An 18837-nucleotide genomic window follows, 5' to 3' on the forward strand; every position below is an offset into this window, starting at 1 on the left:
TCTTCCTCCTGCTCTCGGCCATGAGAAATGCTTGTTTCCCCTTCACCTTCCACCATGATTTTAAGTTTCCAGAAGCTGAGCAGAAGCTGCTATGCTTCCTGTACAGCCTGCAGAACTGTGAGCCAATTAAACTTTTTTTTTTTTGAGACAGATTTTCGCTCTTGTCGCTCAGGCTAGAGTGCAGTGGCACGATCTTGGCTAACTACAACCTCTACTTCCCGGGTTCAAGTAATTCTCTGGCCTCAGCCTCCCCAGTAGCTGAGACTGCAGGCGTGCGCCACCATATGCAGCTAATTTTTGTATTTTTAGTAGAGCTGGGGGTTTCACCGTGTTAGCCAGGATGGTCTCGATCTCCTGACCTCATGATCTGCCTGCCTCGGCTTCCCAAAGTTCTGGGATTACAGGTATAAGCCGCTACACCCAGCCTACCTCTTTTCTTTATAAATTACCCAGTCTCAGGTATTTATTTATTACAGAGCAATAGACTAATACAGTATAAAATAGTTCGGCTATATTAAAGGACAGCACCTGTCTACTCACCCCCTGAAGAGATAAACTGTTACCATTATTACTGAAGCCTCCTGTGTACCCTCAAGGGTCCCATTTACCTCTCACAGTGCTAAATTTGGTGTTTTCCTTTCTCAGTGCATGCTTTTGTGCCTTTGCTGTATACTTGTAGTGATCTTTCTGTGAGACATTTAATTCCAGGAGATAAGAAAAGCATAACAAGCGAAGCAAAGCCACATGTGTGCAGATGACTGGGGGAGATTGTCCTAATTTAAAGGCCACCTGGGCATTCTGAAAATAAGATGAAATAAATGTGCGTCCAGATCATGGAAGACTCTAGCGTTGGGAAAAGGAGATTGGACGAAAGTACAGAATACATGTGATGAAAACAGGATCTGGTTGAGTGAGTAGTGTGGCTGCAAGCCTCACCTTCAACGTACTTAAAAAGTAAAGTGAGTCAGCTACCAGACCCCATCCTAGCAGGCAAAATGACTGCTGGTGGGTCTGTGCTTTTACTTCCCCGTGTGGAGAAGTGGAAGCAAAACCAACTCCGCCTGAGAGTTATAGGACGGGCCCGTGGACAAGGTCTTGGTAATTTTGGTCATGAAGGCAGAATTTACAAGCTCTGGCCTGGATTGAGGAACCCTACTGAAGCAGAAAGTATTAATGCCACATTACTGACCTGTTTTTAAGGCTTGCAGAGACTGATATGTAGTCAAATAGAATCAGGTGCTGCACCAGTTCACAGAGGCCCACTCCACCAGCATGGGGGCAAACAGGAACTAAAAGGAAATCGTTTCTATTTAATGCCAAGAGTAGGGCAGAGACAGGAAGGGATGAAAGGGAACTTTCTGGTTTTTCTTATTGCCCACAGGTGATTAAATCATTCATTTAGGAATGAAATTCCAAGATGAAAATCATCAACAATTCCTGGATTAAGGTTACATGAAAGTTAGAAAAACAATTGAAATGGCAAACTACAGACTCCTGTGCATGTGAATTCCAAGCCATCAAGGGAGGTGTCTGATTAGTGGGGAAATGAAGGTCTGGTCTGCAGCGCCCTTACTTTCAAACTTTTTGGCCATCAGCAATACTGAGAGGTTCTCATTGACACTGCCCAGTCTGCAACTGTCAATCTGGAGGAACTGCAGGGCCTTCGCCTGTAGGAGTTGCTTAAATAGCACTCTATTGTGGCACTGGAAATAGAATTGAAAATAACACCAACAGAAGAGTCAGCCTTGGCCTTTAGGATCTCTAAACCTGGCAATGTAGCTACTCTATGCCAGTCATTATGCATCAGTGGCCTTCAGGAAGCCCAAATTGTATTTCTTCTTTGTTCTCACTGGGCATGAGGCAAGCTTTTATAGTGTGGGCAGGGACCTTGTGCCCACTTTACAAGTCTGCTAATGCAACAGTGTGAGTCAGGTCAAAATCACACTGGCTTGCCATTTAAGAGGGAATGACTGTCACAGTGAGTGACAAGTGGGAGATGAACCGAAGCACCAGGATGAAATACAGTGACAGTGATGAGCAGGTGGCACAGATGACGACACGGTACTATGGCAGAACAGTATTGCTCCTTTTGCTGGGAAAACCGAGAATCTGCTCCTCACGCTGCTCTCCTCGTGGGCTGACTGCCACAGTTTTGGCAGACACTTGGGCTTCATTTATAAGCTCAGAAAGTGAACACAGTCATGTTTATTCAATTCGAAAGCCGGCTTTCTTAAAACCATTTTCTGCACTTGCAGTAGCAACTTGAAATTGCTGCCTTGTCAATTTCAATTAGACACTTTGAAAAAGATACCTGACCTTAGTCATATGAATTGGAGAAATGGCCACAAACGTTTTCTATATCTGACTCCAGACTCTGATAAAATGACCCAATTTCTAAGATGATGAAAATTTCCCAACTCAGTACAGCAGTTAATGGAGCCTAACACACAACTGTGTCCCCCAGTCACTGGTCAGCGTGTACTGACCCCAAAGGGACATCACTCACCTGTTCTCCTGTGGCAACGCCAATTCCTAACGGGACCAGTGCCTGTGAAATAGAAGGCAGCCTGGTGTTATTTCCCTATGTTTTGAACTGCAACTCCTAATGTTTAAAAACATTTATAGCTAAAGGAGGAAATGGCCCTGCTGTTGAGACGTGAAGATTCAAGACTGGCAGAAGGATGTCCAGGGGAACACGAAGGGCTCCATGTATCTGCAGAGGAGAAGGGGAGTGCTGCTGAGCTGCTGCCACCAGCCCCGTTCCTGGCCAGGGCTTTGCGGGTCTCCTGCAGTGTCCTCCCTCTCCAGCCTGCGCAGTGGCGTAAGGACAGGGTCACTTGGAGAGGCTGATTGTGAACTCACAGGGTCCAACCTTCGGCCCACTCCTTCCTGTGGGTCACCACTCCCTCAATTCCCTTTGTGTTGCCTCACTGAGAAACCTCCTAGAACCCTCTCATACACACACACACACACATTTTTTTTGAGATACAGTCTCGCTCTGTTGCCCAGGCTGGAGTGCAGTGGGGTGATCTCAGCTCACTGCAACCTCTGCCTCTCGGGTTCAAGCAATTCTCTGCCTCAGCCTCTTGAGTAGCTGGGATTACAGGAGCCCATCACCACACCTGGCTAATTTTTTTATTTTTAGTAGAGATGGGGTTTCACCATGTTGGCCAGCCTGGTCTTGAGCTCCTGACCTCATCATCCACCTACCTTGGCCTCCCAAAGTGCTGGGATTACAGGCATGAGGCACTGCATGCAGCATATTTTTTTTTTTGTTTTTTTGAGACCGAGTCTTGCTCTGTCACCCAGGCTGCAGTGCAGTGGCATGATCTCAGCTCACTGCAACCCCTGCCTCCCGGGTGGAAGCGATTCTCGTGCCTCAGCCTCCTGAGTAGCTGGGATTACAGGTGCATGCCACCACACCTGGCTAATTTTTGTATTTTTAGTAAAGTCAGGATTTTGCCATTTTGGCCAGGCTGATCTCCTGACCTCAGATGATCAGCTCACCTTGGCCTCCCAAAGTGTTGGGATTACAGGTGTGAGCCACTGCACCTGGCCTCATGTCTTTGTTGATTCCAAAATCTTCCTTAAGGCAGGAAAAAGCCATGAAGAAAACTAAAAAAAAAAAAAAAATCATTTTCCTTGCAGCTCAGTGGGTGGCCTTAGACCTCAATCTGCAGATTAGGCTGAGCCCGTTGCTTACCTGGTAGACTCCTCACCTGGTGAGGTACTGAACTCTGTACCTGAACACAGCCCTGCTGCTCTCTGTCCTCTCACCTGGCCCCTGAACACTACCTCACTCACCTGCCACATGGGCTCTGGGCACTCCCCTCCATCCTCTACTGGGACTGTGGCTCCACAGCTCCTCTCTGCAGGCATCCTTGGTTTCTCCCTGGTTTCCCTTCCCTTTGTTTAGGATCATACCACTCACACTAATAGCTAACACTTTTGGAGCGCTAAGTACCTGTCAGGTGCTGTGCAAAACACTGACTTAAAGATTCCTGGTCTCAATTAGTGGGAGAGGAGCCATCGTTATCCCCATTTTATAGAAAATAAGAAAACAAGTGTGCCGGGTGTGAACTATTCCCGGATCACAAAGCTAGAAAGTGGTAGAGCCTGGGCTGGAACTCCACTCTGAATCATTAGATTAAGCCAACTTCTCAGCAGAAAAATCCCTGCATTCATGAGCCAAGTGTCCCTGATTCCAGTGCTGGCCCTGCCTCTCACAGGATGTGTGGCCTTGGGCAAGCCCCACCTGTGCCACCGAAAGCCTCGGCCTCCTCACGTGAAGAAGGTCTTAGTTTGAGCAGATGGTCTGTAAGGCACCTTTTCAAGCTAACATTTTATGCTTCTTAAAATTTATTTATTTCTTTATTAGAGACGAGGATTTCACCATGTTGGCCAGGCTGGTCTTGAACTTCTGACCTCGTGATCCGCCCACCTTGGCCTCCCAAAGTGCTGGGATTACAGGCATGAGCCACCACGCCTGGTGCTTCTTAAAATTTCTAATTTGAGTATTCTTCGTTCTTTATCTCGAAAGAGAAGAGAAAGGGAGAAATGGAGGAAGGGGGAGGAGGAAAGGCCATTTGACTTATTCGTTCTAGCATTTTAAGCATATATGTTTCTGGCACTGACTAGGGGCCAAATGTTCTTAATATTTCCTGAATCTGCTCTATTTGAGCTGCCCTCTCCCTTTATCTCTCCCAGATGCCTGGACAAGCCTCCTCACTCCCATTCCTGCCTGGATTTCTCCCTGTCCGTTCCTCACCTCCCACACACCCTCTGTCTCAGTGTACTCTGCATGTAGCCACCAATCACATCATCTGTGCTCCAGCTGTCACCATGCCGTCCTTTCACTGGAGAAGCTGCCCCGGCTCACTGACTGGCTGCATCCTTTGAGTGGACAGACCCCATAATCCAGCCCCTCGTGCCAGCCTGTCTAACAGCTCCCTGGTGTGTGTCCTGTGTTCCCTTGGGCATCTCCACTGTCCCTGCGTGGACCTGCAGGCTCTGCAGCTGCTCCTCCCTCAGATACTCCTAAGGGGCCTCCCCTATGTAATCAAAACCTCAGAGGGTTAAAGCCCTGAGGAGCTTCCTAGGAGATGCTCAAGTGGGCAGAGATCAGGTTGGTGCTGGCCAGCTGGCATTCAGCAGGGCATAGCCACCCTGTAAGACACCTAAGAAGAAAAAGTAAGTGGGACCCAAGGTGAAAAGTCTTGTTTCCCTGTGGCTCCTCATCTGAGATTCCTGTTGTGCAATGATTCCTTGGAAAGTTTGGGTTCTGTTTAAATAACGAAGGTTGTGGTTGGTCTGTGGCTCCTGTTCACCCTTCCCTCACCTGGGGCTTAGCTTTCCTTACGGAGTCAGCTCTGGCCGTCCCCCTCGTTCCATCCCACACCCAACGTCCTCTTCAATGAACTTTTCTACTGTGCTCGGCATTCAGTGCCCTGGCTCAGTATCCTCCAGTCTTTGTTTCACGTATCTCAGCTTTTCTCTCTGGAGAGGCTGCAAAGTGAAGGAGGAGGGTATTTCTGAAACCCAGGCTTTGGCAGAGCATCCCACATAACATAGATCACATGCTGATTTGCTGAGAGAAACGGAGAACTGGTCCCTGAGCCCCCAACTCTGTACCTCCAGTACGACCCATGAGTTTATATGGGATGATCAAGGTATCCCTCCTAGAACTGGAACCAAGACTGCTCCATCAGAGTTAAAGGTGTAAGATCAACACAGAATGGGGAGTGTGCAGCTGTGCAAAGTCACCTCAGGAAAAATGTTGCTAGGCAGGCAGGATGTGGCTATAAGCCACATGAATATACAGTCTTGTCACTTAATGACAAGAATACCCTCTGAGAAATGTGCCCTTAGGTGATTTCGTCATTGTGTGAACATCACAGAGCGTATTTACATGACCCCAGATGGTAGTGACTACTCCATACCTAGACTATATGGCATGGCTCCCAGACTATATTGCTCCCAGGCTATGAAACTGTACAGCATGCTACTGTACCGAATGCTGCAGGCAACTGCAACACAATGGCCAGTATCTAAACAAACTTAAACACAGGGAAGGTAATGCGTTGCACTAGGACATCTCTAGTCAATCTCTACAACGTCACTAGGCAATGAGCATTTCAGCTCCATTATAACCTTATGGGATTATTTATGCTGCGCCATCATTCACAGTCTTCCGCAACGGAAACATTGTTATGTCCACATGACTGTGCCAAACCAGTTAGCATGCAGGAGAAAAAAATTATCAGATGGAAACACAAGGCCGGGCATGGTGGCTCACGCCTGTAATCCCAGCATTTTGGGAGGCCAAGGTGGGCGGATCTTCTGAGGTTAGGAGTTCGAGACTGGCCTGGCCAATGTGGTGAAATTCCATGTCTACTAAAAATACAAAAAAAAAAAACAGTCACCAGGTGTGGTGGCACATACCTGTAGTCCCAGCTACCTGGGAGGCTGAAGCAGGAGAATCGCTTAAACCTGGGAGGCAGAGGTTGTAGTAAGTCGAGATTGTGCCACTGCACTGTAGCCTAGGTGACAGAGCAAGACCCTATCAAAGAAAGAAAAAGAAAGAAAGAGAGAGAGAGAGGAAGAAAGAAAGAAAGAGAGAGAGAGAAAAAAGGAAGGAAGGGAGAGAGAAAGAAAGAGAAAGAAAGAAGAAAGAAAGAAAAGAAAGAAAGAAAGTAAAAAACACAAAAGAGGCATCAAAGGCAAATGTTAGCTAGGCCTGTGGCCATTGGGGAGGGACAGTATATCCAAGCTCAGAGATGGATGGACTGGGCACTGCAGTCTGACACCATCACATATTCAAATCCCATAGCCAGTCCCTGCCCTGATTCCTCACTCATCTGGCAGCCTTTGGCTTAATACAACTTCTTATGGAGATTGCTAGAAGTTAAAGTTCTCTTCATGAATAAACTGGCTGGCACTCTGGCTGTGTAGAGCAGTGCTGCAAACTTGAGTAATGGGAGACTGCCCGGGTCACAGAATGTTACTCAGATGTTCCCATGTTTCAAGTTCTTTCTAAACCTGAAAGGGAGAAAGACTGGCTTCAATTAGGGTGAATTTATCACGAGGGCTCTTGGAAAACAGACAGGCTGCCTTCTCTTGGGGAGACCTCTGACCTAGACATTAGCTAAGCAAACCTTTCCTTTTGAGTCATCCAAAGGAATCTTCACTTTTTGTTTCATTCTGGGTGAAGAGTCTTATAATACCTATCACATTTCTAGCAGGGTGTGGTGGCTCACACCTGTAATCCCAGCACTTTGGGAAGCTGATGGAGGCAGATCACCTGAGGTCAGGAGTTTGAAACCAGCCTGGCCAGCATGGTGAAACTCCGTCTCTACTGAAAATACGAAAAATTAGTCTGGCATGGTGCTGCGCACCTGTAGTTCCAGCTGCTTGGGAGGCGGAGGCACGAGAATTGCTTGAGCCTGGGAGGCGAAGGTTGCAGTGAGCCGAGATGGCACCATTGCACTCCAGCCTGGGCAATAGAGTGAGACGCTATCTCAACAAAACAAAACAAAACAAAACAACAACAACAACAACAACAACAACACACACACACACACACACACACACACACCCCTATCACATTTCTATATTTACAAAGTATAGGAACCATGTCTATTAACCTTCAAATTGCTGGTAGCCCTTCAGCTTTCAGCAGCTTACTTTATCTAAAACAAACAGAAATAAGGGCAAAGTATAAGCTGAAGAAGACAAGGGAACATCAGGCCTGTAACCCCAGTGTTTGTCACACATTACAATTATTTCAGCTACTTTATCAGGAAATGCAAGAGGGAGCAAGTGAAGAAATTTCAGGATCTGTTTCCAGCACTCTGGAAAACTAAACAAAAAAAATAAATTGCCATGGCAGCAGCAGCTGCCATTTTCCCACCTTGGAAATGGTGGCATGCCCCAGAATGTCATCAGGGGAGGTTGGCTCCTCAATCCACAATGGCTTGAACTTGGCTAGCTTGGACATCCACTCTACTGCCTCAGGCACATCCCAGCGCTGGTTGGCATCCATCATCTGCAAAAAGAGATTCTTCACAGGGAGGTCTGCCCTGAGCCAACCTTGCTGCAGGGCTGTGGCTCCTAGGGAGGAAATGCTGTCACTCAGTGCCACCAAGAGCTGAGTGAGACCCCTAACACCTCTGCTGAGGCCCAGCACACAGCCCTAATAAAAAGAGCCAAAGAGCAGCCACCAAGACAGGGACTCTGGCTCCAGATACAGTCTTTTGGAGGAGCTGTGAATTGTCTGAGGAGCTGCTGGGATGTCTGGCAGTGCCCTGCGCTGGGCCATGAGAAGTGCCCACTGGCCTTGGGCTCTGGTCCAATCGCCATTTAGATGCCACCCAAATACATGTGTCTTGCAATGTTGGTTGTATTTGTAGGAACCATTTTGTCACATTCTGAATCATGCACAATCAACAATAAGTTTGTTCAATAGTCATTTATTGACTACTGCCCACTATGTGTCTGGCACAGTCATAAATAGCATAAATGCTTCCAGAATGGTGCACCTACTCCACTAGGCACTTTATGGATTTTGTTCCATTTAATATTAATAATAACCAGCCAGGCATGGTGGTTCATGCCTGTAATCTCAAAACTTTGGGAGGCTGAATCCAGTGGATTTCTTGAGCCCAGGAGTTCACGACTGGCCTGGGCAACATAGCGAAACCCTGTCTCTACAAAAAATACAAAAATTAGCTGGGTGTGGTGGCTCTCACCTGTAGTCCCAGCTACTCAGGAGCCTGAGTTGAGAGGATCCCCTGAGCCAGGGGAGGTCAAGTCTACAGTGAGCTGTGATCATGCCGCTGCACTCTAGCCTGGGTCACTGAGTGAGACCCTAACTCAAAAAAATAATAATAATCATAATAACCCCATGAGGCAGTTCATATTAACCCATTTTACAAATAAGAAAACTGTCATGCAGAGAAATTAAGTAACTTGTTTAAGAACAGTAAGTCAAGTCAATGGTGAGTTCAAGTCCAGTCCTCTCCCTCCTAGGCCCTGGCTCTCTGTGTGCCATTACCATTCTTGGAAGCCAGGTACTGGCTGTGTCCTGCTTAAGGGACAGCCCCTCATCCCTGATCTTACTGTGCTTGGAGTAGAACACAAAAATAGACATCTCTATAGAATGTGCTAAGTAATAAGAGCTCCCTCCCAGGACACTATGAGAACCAGAGGACAGTATGCTCAGAATAAAAATTTTTTTTTAAGAGACTAGGTCTCACTCCGTTGCCCACGCAGGAGTGCAGTGGTGTTACTGTAGCTCACTGCAGCCCCCAACTCCTGGGCTCAGGGATCTTCTTGCCTCATCTTCCACAGTAGGTGGGACTACAGACGTGTGCCACCGTACCTGGTTAAATATTTTTCCTTCTTTCATTTAGAGATGGAGTCTTGGTAGGTACCCCAGGCTGGTCTCAAACTCCTGGCCTCAAGTGATCCACCTGCCTCAGCCTCCCAAAGCATTAGGATTATAGGCAGGAGCCACTGTGTTCGACCCAGAATCTTTTTTTTTTTTTTGGATTTTTTAGTAGAGATGGGGTTTCGCCATGTTGCCCAGGCTGCTCTTGTCGTCCTCCTGAGCTCAGGCAATCCACTCACCTTGGCCTCCCAAAGTGCTAGGATTACAGGCATGAGCCACCGCACCTGGCCAGCCCAGAATCAATTTGTATCGTAAGTTATTTGGATAAGGATGATCTCATAAAACAAAAACAGCATTAATTCATGCATAAATAGTGATCCTGGGTCAAGAACTCAAAATTTCTATTTAACTTATGCAAAAAGCTTTTAAGGCCTCATAAAAACATCTTACGTTGACTTTCTTTCATGAAAATATTTTACACATAAGAACTGGTTTATAAAAATACCAATCAGAAATGACTGATCCGTGCATTTATCTCAGCTGAAGTTACAACATTTCTTCAATAATGGCTCCCTGACACCCACCTACCTGAGGAGCTAGGAAGGGAGATTAAATGATTGACACACCAGAGCACCAATGGGAAACATGTTTGCTCAGGTGCAGCTGTGTTAGCAAGAAAGGATCCTTAACCCCAGACTTACTTAACTAGTTCTGCAGAATTAAGAAATGTAAAACTATCAGTCCCTTCGCCTTTTTTTTTGAGTTCACCTACTGTAAGACTATAGAACTGTACTTCCTCTGACAATAAGCTTTTAAATTCCCAATATTCTTTAATCTGTGCTTGGAACAAGTTATATTTAGCCCTGGACAAAGGCTGCTGCTTCTCTGTGGAGTGAGAGGATATTTACCAAAGTCTTCTCTGGTCCAATCACGTCTCGGATGAGTTGGCATCTTCGCTCATCGTCCTGGAGATCAGCACCCACCTTTACTTTAAACCTAGAAAATGCATTTGGTTTGCTAGTTTAGACCTGTACCTGGACTTGGCAAGGGCACCTGGATCTGCAGAAGCAACTGTCTCTGTCAATAATTCACAGACCATGTTTTCTAGCAACTTCTTGCTCCTTCCCCATCTTCAGATAAGTCACTTGAAATAAACCTGTGAACTTTATCTCTTCATTCAGTCTCAGGGCAATGACTTTCAAGTATCTGCTTACCTGGAGTTAAGGAGCTATATCAGAGAAGTCAGGTCTTTAAAACAATTAACTGAGTTTTTGCTGTGCCATGAAAAGGAATTAACAAAAAAGCCACAGTGAGAATTGAAGAGGAGAGTGGGGCTGACAAGGGGTGCCGAGTGAGCCACCCTGTGATAGCCTGAATGGAAAGGGTCTGGCTTACAAAGGAGAGCTTTGTCTTGAATTAACTCAGTGAGAGGAAGGCCACAGGGATGGCCTGTCCGCTGCAGTGCAGAGGCCTGAGGTTCTGGGAGGGAAAGTGACGAGGTCACGTAACTGGGGAACAGCAGAGTGTGGCTGGAGCTTCCGTGTAGAGGTCTCCTTTACACCGCACCCAGACACTTGTATGGAGTTCCTTAATCTGTTTGGATGTCCAGCTATTCTCTTGAGACATGGGCCTCTACATCCACACTCTGTGACTCTGCTTCAGAAGAGGTGTTGCTGGCCTCAGTTTGGGCACTGACAGGTGGAGGAGGGGACACCACCGCAGGGACGCCAGCATCTTCCCCCTTGAACACTAGCCTGTCCTCCTTGTGCACCTCCTTGGCTGAGGTCCTCCTGCTGCTTTGCAAAGAGCCCCAGGTTGCAGAGTGCCACATGCTCTCAGGCACCTGCCGTTCTCTTCTGTACCATCTGGGGGCTTCAACTACATGATCCGTGATGCTCCAGAAAGGGTGGCTGGCCACAGGCTCTGGGTGCCAGGCTTCCGTGCTGGGAAGAGGCCCTTTAAATCTCCTCACAGCCTTCTCTGAGTCACCAGATACATTGCTGTGGCCTTCCCAGGGTACGTAGAGGGAGGGCAAGCAGCCAGCACTTACAGCAGCTGCTCTGAATCCTGCCCTGTGCCGGTCCTTCTGAGATATGGCAACTTTGAGGAGAACCATAAGCTCATATTATTTGTGCTGATAGGGAGAAAATGAAGTTCAGGGAGGTTGAGCAATTTGCCCTTGATCACATAGTGAGTATTTGCAGGAGATGAGGGGAAAGGCAAAATGTGATTCCAGTTCCATGAGATGCCAAGGCCTCATGCTGCCTCCTTCAAGTTCTTACTCCTCAACCCTTTATTTAGCTGAGGCATTAACAAGAATCCAGTGCCTCTCCAACTTGAGTGTGCATAGGAATCACTCGGAGATCTTGTTCCAGTGCAGATTCCCATGCAGCAGGTCTGGGGAGAGCCCCAGGCTGCATTTCTGACAAGCTCCCAGGTGATGCTGGAGCTCCTGCTCCACAGAACACACTGAGTAGCAGGAGGCTCAGAGACCAGAGTGGCTGCAGGTCAGATACGAAGCCTGGTGACATGTCACAGGCAAAAAGTGCCATGGTGAGCTGCATTGAGGGACGCACAGAGACCAGATCAAGAGAGATGATGGTCCCTCTGCATCTTGCCCTGTGTCAGGATGTGGGGTCATTGACCATCAAGGCTCATCTAGAGAAGGTCTTAGGATGGCCAGAGGTCTTTATGTGCACATGTGAGAGTCAGAAGGGAGAAGCACAGATGAGCAGTATGGAAAGGAGGTGGCCTGGAGGAAGAGGAGGGCTGTCACTCAAGTGGAAGAGGAACAGCCTGGCTCTTGGGAACTGGGACCTATGGCTGGAAATTACATGGAAGCAAAGGGTTCCTGACAATTTTTTTTTTTTTTTTTCAAGAGACAGGGTTTCACCATATTGCTGTCAGGCTGGTCTCAAACACCTGACCTCAGGTGATCCTCCACCCGCCTCAGCTTCTCAAAGTGCTGGGATTACAGGTGTGAGCTACCGCGTCTGGCCGGGTTCCTGACATTAAAGACCCACCTGGCTGGGTGCGGTGGCTCATACCTGAAATCCCAGCACTTTGGGAGGATGAGGTGGGCGGATCACCTGAGGTTAGGAGTTCGAGACCAGCCTGATCAATATGACAAAACCCTGTCTCTACTAAAAATACAAAAATTAGCCAAGCATGGTGGAGGGTGCCTGTAATCCCAGTGACTCAGGAGGCTGAGGCAGGAGAATGGCTTGAACCCAAGAGGTGGTGGTTGCAGTGAGACTGTGCCATTGCACTCCAGCCTGGGCGACGAAAGTGAAACTCAAAACAAACAAACAAAAAAACCCCATCTAATACTTAAAGCCCTCAAAGAATGAAAAGTGCCTCACCAAGTTAAGCTCGCTGCCTCTGGAGGTATTCCTGCAAAAGCTGAATCAATGCTGCTACTGATGATAAAGAATGGATTTCTATTCTAGGGCCTGAAATCAACAATCTCCCAGGCCTCTTTCAACTCTGATGTCCTAGAATTTGAATGAGGACTCACATCCTGCCTTTAGAGAAAGAGGCTGGCCTAAGGGGAAACTTCTCTTACGCAACCCTATGAGCCTGTGGGTGCCTTTTATTCCTTGGTTCCTCTCCACTGCCTGGGTCCCTCCTGCCGCCAACTGGGAAAGTCAGGTCCATCATCACAAACACTCACCGGATCCAGCCGTCCTTCAGTGCCTGGGTGCAGAGCTGTGGGAAAGGACCACAGGGTCACACACTGGAGAGGGCCCCTCAGTCTGACCAGACATCAGTCATTGCTGATCCGTTTCACAAGCATTGTGGTCATAGCATAGAACAGAGCAACCCCCATGTGTTGTTGAAATTAACAGCAGAAACAGCTTAGCTGACAGAGATCACTTTTTACTTGTAGGGTGACTTTCTTTCCTCATCTCTATGGGAACCATTTTTTCAATGGTCACAACCTTCCTGGAATGGAAATATAGCATTGATCTCTCTTTTTAAAGCTAGGATAGGCTGGGTACGGTGGCTCACACCTATAATCCCAGCACTTTGGGAGGCTGAGGCAGGTGGATCACAAGGTCAAGAGATCGAGACCATCCTGGTCAACATGGTGAAACCCCGTCTCTACTAAAAATACAAAAATTAGCTGGTCATGGTGGTGCATGCCTGTGGTCCCAGCTACTCGGGAGGCTGAGGCAGGAGAATTGCTTGAATCCAGGAGGCGGAGGTTGCGGTGAGCCGAGATCATGCCATTGCACTCTAGCCCGGGTAACAAGCGAAACTCAGTCTCAAAAAAAAAAAAAAAAAAAAAAAAAAAAAAAAAAACTAGGATATTCTGTGGCATCCATAGAATGAGTGGATTTAAGAGTAACATGCAGAAGTCAGCCTCCCTCTCTCCTCTCTCAAAGTGGGCACAGTGTAAAGAGAAATAGTAATAAATCCACCATGTGCCGACTGCATGCCATGTGCCAGCATGGTGCCTTGAGCGTGACACAACTTACAGCATGTATCTGAATCCTCAAAACCATCCCAGGAAACAGGCATTATTTCTTCATCTCACAGTGGGTCTGCCGCTGTGCTGCCTGGGAATCACACCCTAGACTGTTACCTTCCAGAGCCCAAGGTGGCTCCGTAAGTCACAGAGTCCCTGGGTCCACAAGGTAAATGGCTTTGCATTTGCTCGTGTACTTTCAGAATGAGGCCTTGTATCCAAAATAATTTTTTTTTTTTGAAATGGAGTCTCACTCTGTCACCCAGGCTGGAGTATAGTGGCAATGGGTTCAAGCAATTCTCCTGCTTCAGCCTCCTGAGTAGGGGGACTACAGGTGCACGTCACCACGTCCAGTTAATTTTTTGTTTTGTATTTTTAGTAGAGATAGGGTTTCACCATGTTGGCCAGGCTGGTTTTGAATTTTTGACCTCAGATGATCCACTTGCTTCAGCCTCCCAAAGTACTGGGATTACAGGTATGAGCCACCACACCTGGTCAAATGATTAGAAAAGTGAACAAGAAATTATTAAATTTCTCCCAGAGAGGCTGCAATATAAAGCCCATGTGATATAAGAAGGAATATGTATTAGGTCTCTGTCCCCATTTCTGTCCCCCTATTTCCTAGCACACAGCCCCTAAAACCCTTGGCATCTCCTGAGTGATGGGAGTGTCTTCTGTATGTGAATGAGATAGCCCTGCTGAGGTCCCCTATGTAGCTTCAGGATGGGGCTGGGGACAGGAAAACCAGGGAGGCACGATTGTGGGGCTGGAAACTTTAGCCTATCCTAGATCTCTGGGGAGGGGAGGGGGCTGAACGTTGAATCAATGGCTAATGGCCAAATACTTAATCATACCTAAATACTGAAGCCTCCATAAAACCCCCAAAGAACAGGCTTCAGAGAGCTTCCAGGTTGGTGAACACATGGCAGTGCTGGGAGCGTGGCTCACCTAGAGAGGACACGGCAGCTCTGTACCCATCCTCACACTTTGCCCTATGCGTCTCTTCAGTTTGGCTGTTCTTAAGTTGTATCCTTTATAATAAATGAGTAAACATAGTGTTTCCCTGAATTCTGTGAGCCAATCCACCAAATGATTGAACTCAAAGCGGGGTTTGTGGGAACCTCCCATCAGAGGCAAAGCCAGTCAGAATCACAGGTGACAATGTGGACTTGCGATTGGCATCTGCCACGGGGCAGTTCTGGAAGACTGAGCACTTAGCCCGTGGGGTCTGAGGCTAGCTCCAGGTAAGTGGTGTCAGAATTGAGTAAAATAGCAGGACACCCAGCTGGTGTCCACGGAAAGGTGGAGAACTGGTTGGCATGAGAGAGAAAACCGTACACGTCTGGTGTCAGAGTGAGGTATTGAGAGTAGTGGTGTGAGTATAGATGAAAAAACAGGTTGGTTTCTCCCCATGCAGCCTAACTACAAAGCCAGGTTAAAATGCCCACCTGCTTCAACGTGTCATCTGAGTACCCCAGCCAGGCGCACGATGTCGTGTAAGCAGGGTAGCCTTGTGCCAGCATTTGCTCCTCTGTGAAAACACAGCGCCATCAACATTTTGCACTTTCCAGGGCCTTTCGGAATTGGAAGTGCCTGTAGCTAAGCTGTTTTCCATGGAGAGTCCTGCTGTTCTCCTGACCCTGCCTTTCACACACACCCAGCCACAAATTACTAGGATGTCAAACCCAGGTGATTAGGATACCCTCACAGACTGCCCTGTTCCCCAAGGACCCTCCCTAAGCCAGACTTCCTTTCAGCAGTGGCTGAAGCAAACCCTGCAGTCAGGGGTCATACCCAGGAAGCTTCACCATGCAGACTTGAACGTTGCTCTGAAGGCCTGGCTGCTCAGCATGGGGCATTTGGGAGGACAGTGTGTACGCCAAAAGGACAGGGGCACTCAAAAATGGGCAATGTTAGCAAAAACAATGAAGAAAATGTTCTTACAACCCACCTCTTTCTTTTTTACCAACTTGACCTTTCTGCAGTATTTCTGGAAGAAATAAAAAGCATCACTCACCCTTTTAGGCTACAAAGCATCCCACTTCTGCACGTGCACATCGGTGTATCCCAGAAAGCTTCTGAACTCACCTAGGGCATCCTCCTCAGTCAGGACATCGGTGATGTACCTGAAGTCTATGCAGGACACCAGCGTCCTGGGATCCTGGTAATGTAACAGGAAGGCAAGAGGCCCGAATCAATTCTAAGTTGGGTTATATTTCGTTTTTAAAAATTATGCATTATTCTTTTTTTAGAGACAAGCTCTCACTCTGTTGCCCAGGCTGGAGTGCAGTGGTGCCATCATAGCTCATTGCAGCCTCAGTCTCCTGGGTATATGTGATCCTCCTGCCTCAGCCTCCTGAGTGGCTGGGACTCCAGGTGTGTGCCACCATGCCCAGCTAATTTATTTTTATTTTTGTAGAGATAGAGTCTCACTGTGTTAGCCAGGCTGATCTTGAGCTTCTGGCTTCAAGTGATCCTCCCTCCTCGGCCTCCTAAAGTGCTGAGATGACAGGGAGGAGTTAAGCGTCTAAGAAGTTGCTTATGGTGATACATAGGCTCATTCTTTCCTGGCAGGGACCTTTGGGGCTTTGTTAAATTGTTTGATTCTATCATTCCTAAGTGTAGAGTCCTTTAGAGGCTCCTCACTGTCCCCTGATGAAGCCCTCAGATGCTCATGCTCTGACCCCTCGCCACCCGCCGCCACCCTGTTCTTTCCAGCTGACATGGTTTCCTGGAAGGAGGGCCTGGCCCCAAGCAAACACTCAGCAGGAGCTCAGCAAAGAGATGAACGCCTGGCAGCACTGTGCACATGAGCTCCACACAACAGGGCTGTCCAGGGTGGGCTTCAAGGCCAGAGGACGGTCCCGGAGCAGTGAACTGCGGAGGAAAGAAGGCTGCCCAGCACTGGGCCACTGCTCACTAGCAGCGTGATCTTCAGGAGTTTCTTCTGCCAAATGGGATGTTTGCTTCGCACACAGGAACTGAGTGCGTGAACTGGGGCGAGTGGCCCACCTGGCTGACCACCCACCAACATCTCGGCAGGGCCTGGTGCTGAGGCCTCTCCCCACCTTGACCGAACAGTCAGTTGGAAAACAGTCAGTTGGAAAAAACCCATTCCCACTAAGGTCTTATAGTGACCCATAATAATCTACCATAACTGTCAAAAATCCTAAAAGCTCTTTCAACCCTGAGATTCTGCTTCTTTTAAGAGTTCTGGCCTGGGTGGGTGACTCATGCCTGTCATCCTAGCACTTTGGAAGGCCGAGGTGGGTGGATCACCTGAGGTCAGGAGTTCGAGAGAGACCAGCCTGACCAACATGGTGAAACCTCGTCTCTACTAACAATACAAAAAAGTAGCTGAGCATAGTGGCAGGGGCTTGCAGTCCCAGCTACTTGGGAGGCTGAGGGAAGAGAATCGCTTGAACCCAGGAGGAGGAGGTTGCAGTGAGCCGAGATTGCACCACTGTACTCCTGCCTGGACAACAAGAAGAAAACTCCATCTCAAAAAACACTGATCACCAGACACTGAAAATTAAATTACAAGAAAAAAAAAAAAAGAGTACCAGCATTGAAAGGGAACAGGATCCAAAAATGGACAGTCCACAGGTGGGACCTCAGGCACATTTCTGGTGGCCTGCAAATCATTCCCTTTTGGTGGCTACCTCTTCCACCCATGTAAAAGGCCAACTGTGAGTCCAGAAGAGGCTCAAGAGCTCTGCATCCTTCCCCTGTGGATGGCCCTGAGGCCACGCTCCATGTCAGAGATGATGTGACAGCCTCCTGTCCGCTTTCCTCCAGAGGAGGCGCAGTCTCCTGGCCAACACTCTTCAAGGCCATGGTGTTCTTTGTTTTTCCTTAATTTTGCTGCCAACTAATAGCAAGGGGCTTCATTTGCGGACCCAGAGGTTTTTAACCACCACCCAGGTATCACTGCAGCTAAGAGTGGGGGAGTCACATGCTCAAGGTCATGCAGCTAGTGAGCAGTGAAACCCGGACTCACAGCCAGCTCTGCATGGGTCTGAAGTTCATTCCCCTTTAACTTGCCCAGTTTTTTCCTCCTCAGCATCCAGTTGCTCACCTCTGCTATGAAAAGGAGAAAGAAAACAGCCAAGTGCATATCTTTAGAATTCAGTGTTCAGCTCCTTCTCTGCTGGAACTGTACAGCAGAGGCTGCAATGGCCTGATCTTATTCCTGGTGTCAAAGGGACTGGAGAGTATCTTTTCGTTTTTCCAGACAGGGTCTTGCTCTGTCACTTGAGTGCAGTGGTGCCATTATAGCTCACTGCAGCCTGAAACTCCTGGGCTTCAGCCATCCTCCAGCCTTCCAAAGTCCTGGGATTACAGGCGTGAGCCACCACGCCCAGCCTGGATATCATCATAACATTATAACATCTTGCTTTGAAAAGTTTATGAGGTGCTTTTCTCACTGATCTTTAGTTCTGTGAGGTTCCTAGAGAAGTTAGGATGATCCTCTTGTCACAGGCAATGGAGGCTCAGAGAACTGGGACTGCATGTTACAGGTACACGGTTGGGGAGCAGGACCCCTTCTGCTGCCCCTCATGCCACCCTGCCTGCATGAGTACAGTCATCTGTTACGTCAGATATCAGAAAACAAATGTCATATTTTACTGGCTCTATCATCACTACAGTGATCAACAGACAGTCCTGAATATATTTACTGATCATCAAAAGGCAAGTCATCCATGAAATTCATTTCATTTTCAGAAATGATTGTAACATTAAAGATTCTACTTACCATGTCCACGAGTAACTTCCAGACAGGCTTGAAGTAAAAAAGAAAGGATTTGTAAGACATATGTGTAAAGTGCCCCCATTTTTTTCCAACAGTAAATGCACTGGCAGCAAACACTGGCTCTCAGACATCAGGTTCCCCCGACCCGCCTCTACTGCTGCCTGTGCCTTCCACCATCCCATCCATCTGCCATTCCCTACCTACTGCCAAAACCTCTCAGGAGAG

At 47.8% G+C, this 18837-nt stretch overlaps 1 protein-coding gene across 2 annotated transcripts in view; it reads right to left on the minus strand.

Annotated features, from left to right (window-relative positions):
• ENOSF1 (enolase superfamily member 1) overlaps positions 1-18837 on the minus strand; it is a 41211-nt gene that overhangs the window by 2586 nt on the left and 19788 nt on the right. For both annotated transcript variants that reach the window (XM_017499090.2, XM_017499098.2), the window contains exons 5-14: positions 18616-18642; positions 15948-16020; positions 15811-15849; positions 15308-15390; positions 13062-13096; positions 10297-10384; positions 7910-8044; positions 2507-2548; positions 1574-1703; positions 1190-1289 (exon numbers count right to left, since the gene is read on the minus strand). In XM_017499090.2, the coding sequence (XP_017354579.2) occupies positions 1190-1289; positions 1574-1703; positions 2507-2548; positions 7910-8044; positions 10297-10384; positions 13062-13096; positions 15308-15390; positions 15811-15849; positions 15948-16020; positions 18616-18642 (752 nt within the window). The remainder of the gene's footprint in view (positions 1-1189; positions 1290-1573; positions 1704-2506; positions 2549-7909; positions 8045-10296; positions 10385-13061; positions 13097-15307; positions 15391-15810; positions 15850-15947; positions 16021-18615; positions 18643-18837) is intronic.

This window comes from Cebus imitator, unplaced genomic scaffold (genome assembly GCF_001604975.1).
Source record: "Cebus imitator isolate Cc_AM_T3 unplaced genomic scaffold, Cebus_imitator-1.0 Scaffold12, whole genome shotgun sequence".
In the NCBI taxonomy this organism is placed as follows: Eukaryota; Metazoa; Chordata; class Mammalia; order Primates; family Cebidae; genus Cebus; species Cebus imitator.